The following is a 4,820-nucleotide window of genomic DNA, read 5'->3' as shown; positions in this document are numbered from 1 at the left end:
AGGCTATCCTGATCTTTCTCTCTGTTCTCTCTCTTTCTGTCTTCGCTCTATCCTCTCTCTCTCTCTCTCTTCTCTCTCTCTCTCTCTCTCTCTTCTCCTTTTTCTCTTCTCTCTCTCTCTCTTCTCTCATTCTCTCTCTCTTCTCTCTCTTCTCTCTCTTCTTCTCTCTCTCTCTCTCTCTCTCTCTCTCCTCTCTCTCTCTCTCGCCTCTCTATCTCCCTCTTCTATGTATGTATGTATGTAGATGGTTTATATATATTTATTTAATATTTAGTACATATATTTTGTCTCTCTCCGCTGGCCACCATGATGCAGGTTGATGATGAGAGTCGCCGCGCCGGCGTACAGAGGGCGCTACGGCAGTTCGGCCAGCTCGTCGACAATAGAACGTTCCTGCTGACGTTCGTGCGCACGCTCGAGGCGAACAAATACTTCACGATGAAAGACCGCGTTAGTTTCGCTTCCTTCCTCATGGTGGCGCTGCAGGGCAAGATGGAGTACTGCACCGAGTGAGTGAGCCGTTTCGCTTGTGAAATCTGACACTGAAGCATATTTCTCGTATGTGACTTAGTTGATGAGAAAAATAAAATATAAACGAAAGTAATGTTTGGAAGTATATCACTAACAATTCTACAATAAATAATAAAAATCATAGTAATAATATATTAGTGAAATAAAACTTGATAATGATAATAATATAATAATGTGAATCGTAACAATATAGACGATGGTCGCATTTGGTGCATAAAATATATCGTTCACTCGCTCGCTTTATGATCCTGCAGTGTAATGTGTGTGTGTGCGTGCGTGCGTGCGTGCGTGCGCCTGCGCTGTGCGTTTCGTGCGTGGCGTGGGCGGTGGCGTGTGCGTGCGTGCTTGTGTTTTGGCGTAACTGGTGCGTGCTGCGTTGCGAGGTGTGGAGTAGGTAACTCTGTGGTGCTGCGTGCGGTCGTGCGTATTGATGTCATGCGGTTGACGTGTGTGCGTGGCGGCTTTCCCTGTGCGTGGGTGGTGCGGCGTGCGTGTGATGATAACTGTGGCTGTTCTGTTGCAGAATACTGAAGACACTGTTGTACAGAGCTGATAGAAAAATTCCATTCAGGAAAATGTCATCCAAAAGCTTCTGCTCTCGAAGGTATCATGCAGTATATTATTACAATCATATTGTGATGATGATGATTGATATTGATGACGTTGATTAAGCTGAGGTTGATGATTGATTATGATGATGATTATGTTAATGAGTGACTGTGATGATGATGTATTGATGATGATAATGAGTTGATTGATGATGATGATGATGATGATGATGAATGATGATGATGACGATGATTGACGGATGACAATTATAATTAACGATAATAAACATGGTAATGAAGTATAGAGCTTTAGCGCGAGTGTGTTGCATAACAAACGGAGAACCAGTACAGGAAACCTAATTTAGGCTCTGTAGTCATCAGTATCTGTGCTTGCATGGGGGATCTCTCCCTACATGCGTCACTCATCATTGTGTGTCTCGTTATCTGCAGAACGGGAATCCGTAGCTGAGAAGATGCTCCGCCTGGTTTACATTCCTACTCTATCGTCTACTACAGGTAAGCTACCTACAAACCTGCTCGCATCACCCTGTGCACCTATCGGTTCCTCACCCGCCAAACAGTGTATGATCGTATATCGAATTTAAATGAAAAGCTCGGCTGATCTATCTGAGGTGTCTGATAAAGACTGGCGGTCATGAGTGTGAGGTGACAGCTGTTGCATGGTTGTGATGTGTCTTGCTGTCGTAGTGAGGTAGTGATCGAGTCTCATATTGTTATGGTTGATGTTGTTGTTTTTGTTGTTGCTGTTATGGTGGTGGTTGTTGTTGTTATGGTTGTTGTTGTTGTTGTTTACAGGAGAGTGTGGGTAGCCCTCTTTACAAGTTATGCATGGTTGCAATATTATGGTAGCTGTTAGTGACCGTGTGATATCATGTCTCCTGTTGTTGTTGTTGTTGTTGTTGTTGTTGTTATGGTTATTGTTGTTGTTGCTGTTATGGTTGTTGTTGTTGTTGTTTACAGGAGAGTGTGGGTGACCCCTCTCTACAAGTTATGCATGGCTGTGCAGCAGCAGATAGACAAGGGACCGGTCGACGCGGTGACGGCCGAAGCCAAATACTCGCTGAGCAATGACAAGCTCATACGCCAACAAGTGGAGTACAAGTCCATGGTACGCTGCGTAAGGATGGGTGGATGAGGTGGGGGAGAGAGGAGGCAAGAGAGGGGGAGAGAGAGAGGAGAGGGAAGAGGAGAGGAGAGGAAGGAGGTGAGAGAGAGGAGAGGGAGGAGGACAGGGAAAGGAGAGGGAAGGGAGAGGGAGGAAGTTAGGATGGGGTTAGGGGAGAGGCAAGAGTAGGAGGAGGAGGAGGAGGAGGCGTGATTGGAGGTTGGAGAGAGAGAGAGATGGGGAGGAGGAGGAGAAGGAAGTGAGGTTGGGGTAGGATAGCTGTTAGCTGCAAGTTTCCTGCGTAACTGAGTTAAGAGTTCTGCACAGGTGTCTACGAATCCTCGTTTCTTTGCAGCGAACTCACGGTTGTGTTTAATTGATTTCGCAGACGATATAGGTGTGTTAATGTTGTAAACGATACAGGTGTGTAATTGTTTTGCAGACGTATTACAGGTGGCACCCCAGTGTTAATGTTTGAAACGATACCAGGTTGTGGTTAATTGTTTGCAGGGACGATCAGGTGCGTTTATTGTTTGTAGACGATACCATGGTCGTGTAAATTGTTTGCAGACGTACAGGTGTTTGTTGTTAATTTGATTTTGCAGACGATAAGGTGGTTGATGTTTGTAGACGATACAGGGCTGCGTTAATTGTTTGTAGCATACAGGTGTGTAAATTGCTTTGCAGACGATACCAGTGTATTGTAAATTGTTTGCAGACGATTACAGAGTGGTAAATTGTTTGTAACGTACAGGCGGTGTGTTGATGTTTTTGCAGAGTACAGGCTGTGGGGCACTCGACCCGTCCTGCATCACCTGCCGTCGCCCGTCAAGGTGCTAGACTGCGACACGATCTCACAGGTGAAGGAGAAGGCGTTGAGCACTCTCTTATTTGCTGGACGCCGTACTCAACGCGACCGACCAGCGAAGACTTTGATTCGGTGAGTACTGATGTGTCCGATCTGCTCTGTCTGTTTGCTTAATTTTGGTTGTTCCGGTCTCTTGAGACTGTATCTGTATTGTCTGTCTGTCTTCTTTTCACTCTCATCTCTCTATATTCTTTCGCTCTCTTCTCTCTCTCTCCCTTTCTGCTCTCTGTGTGTGTGTCTCTCTCTCTCTCTTCTCTCTTTTTTCTACTCTCTCTCTCTTCTCTCTCGTGTCTCTCTCCCTCTCTGTCACTCTCTCCGCTCTCTGTCTTCTCTGTCTCTCTCTCTGTCTCTCTGTCTCACTCTCTCTCTCTCGCTATCTCTCCCTCTCTGGTTCTCTCTCTCTCTCTCTCTCTTTCACCCCCTCTCTTTCACTCCCCACTCTCTCTCATATTCGATTTTCTTCCTTATAACGTTTACATGTGTGACAGTGATCGATAGAGTAATGCGAGGAAGCAGGAAAGCAACCTAGCTGGCCTAGCCTACAGGAAACTCAGGCAGCACATGTATATACGTGTGTGAGCGACCGACCGTACATGACTGACGTGTACTTCCTTCCCTCTAGAGTGGCGATCGGGTTTGCAGGGAAGACTTACTCTGCAAGATATAGACAGAATCACGCAAGTCGACGGCGAGTGGAGACGCCTGAACACTCTACGTGATTACTCGGTAATAAATTAATAATCAATCGATCAATAATTGATGATGAATCGATGAAAAATCAATCAGTTGTTTATCGAATATTAGACCGCCAACTGTGTTCAGTGTGTTCAATCAATTAGTAATTGTTTTCGCTTTCAACGCAGTCCGGACGGATAGCAACTTTGTAGTTTCCTGATTCTCTTTCGTGTTGACGTTCGACGTTTTGTGTTCCATTATTGATGATGATTTCAACAATTAATCCATTGTTGTGCCGCAGACGCATTATTGTATCATGCGGCGATACCAACTCTGTTTGGATCTTGTGATTTTATCATCACCATCTACCCTCATTTTTTCAGAGATCGGTTGCGCAATCAATCATGATGTTCTTGTGTTTTTTCCAGGTTTCCGATGGAGCCACATTCGTTCTTGTGCCAAAGCAATCCATAGTATTCAATAATCTGGACAACAGTATTATTTCAAATAGATATGGTAAGTGCTGCCACCTGGCCACCGTCGATAACACGGTCACTAACAGGTACATCATCACCCAATCAACATCACAACTATATATATACATACATACAGATATATATATATATATATATATATATATATATACATAATACGTATATATATATATATACGATATATGTATTATAATATATATATATATACATACAGATATATGTATATATATATATATATAAATATAATGTATGTAAGATATACAATATATCAACAACGTAGACAGACGTATATGCAGTAGCGATGTTGTGCTGGTGGCGCCATCTGTACGTTCGCTTGTTTTGCAGAGAACTCGTCGTTGAAGGCGAGTCCGCCTACGAGTCCGACGTCGCTGTCATCGTCGTTCACCGAGCAGCACCACCTGCTGGAGTCCGGAGCACGCTCCTGGCACCTGGTGAGTAAATGTGTGAACGTGCGCGCGCCTGCCTGCGTCGCTGACGTACAATGATGACGCCGATTGCTCTTTCAATTTTCTCTCTCTTGTTCTCTCTCTCTCTCTCTCTCTCTCTCTCTCTCTCTC

General features: G+C 44.5%; 1 protein-coding gene and 1 long non-coding RNA gene across 3 annotated transcripts in view; both read left to right on the top strand.

Annotated features, from left to right (window-relative positions):
- The first annotated feature begins 298 nt into the window (after window positions 1–298).
- On the top strand, window positions 299–2,607 carry LOC106819969 (plexin A3-like). Of its 2 annotated transcripts, XR_001395530.1 has the most exons (5): window positions 299–509; window positions 1,055–1,135; window positions 1,530–1,595; window positions 2,061–2,208; window positions 2,594–2,607. XR_001395530.1 is itself a non-coding variant. In XM_014824534.1 (4 exons), exons 1-3 carry the CDS (start codon window positions 307–309, stop codon window positions 1,546–1,548), a joined length of 303 nt encoding a protein of 100 aa, XP_014680020.1. In that variant the 5' UTR covers window positions 299–306; the 3' UTR covers window positions 1,549–1,595; window positions 1,896–1,907. The 2 variants fall into 2 exon arrangements, 1 of the variants encoding a protein (XP_014680020.1); XM_014824534.1 differs by lacking the exons at window positions 2,061–2,208; window positions 2,594–2,607 and adding an exon at window positions 1,896–1,907.
- Window positions 2,608–2,997: 390 nt separating this feature from the next.
- Window positions 2,998–4,820, top strand: part of LOC106819970 — a 3,237-nt gene continuing 1,414 nt past the window's right edge. Inside the window, exons 1-4 of the long non-coding RNA XR_001395531.1 lie at window positions 2,998–3,145; window positions 3,696–3,799; window positions 4,177–4,264; window positions 4,588–4,694. This is a non-coding gene — a long non-coding RNA (uncharacterized LOC106819970). The remainder of the gene's footprint in view (window positions 3,146–3,695; window positions 3,800–4,176; window positions 4,265–4,587; window positions 4,695–4,820) is intronic.

The sequence above is a fragment of the Priapulus caudatus genome, unplaced genomic scaffold (genome assembly GCF_000485595.1).
Source record: "Priapulus caudatus unplaced genomic scaffold, Priapulus_caudatus-5.0.1 Scaffold5386, whole genome shotgun sequence".
NCBI lineage: Eukaryota > Metazoa > Priapulida > Priapulimorpha > Priapulimorphida > Priapulidae > Priapulus > Priapulus caudatus.
The sequence above is the reverse complement of the archived record's forward strand: the minus strand, read 5'-3'. Positions and strand labels throughout refer to the sequence as shown.

What these genes read in the sequence shown, in the direction of transcription:
- LOC106819969 (XM_014824534.1), top strand. Translation starts at nt 307, where the DNA reads ATGATGCAGGTTGATGATGAGAGTCGCCGCGCCGGCGTACAGAGGGCG. An exon ending in AAGATGGAGTACTGCACCGA is followed by an intron (nt 510 to 1,054) that starts GTGAGTGAGCCG and finishes GTTCTGTTGCAG; the next exon opens with AATACTGAAGACACTGTTGT.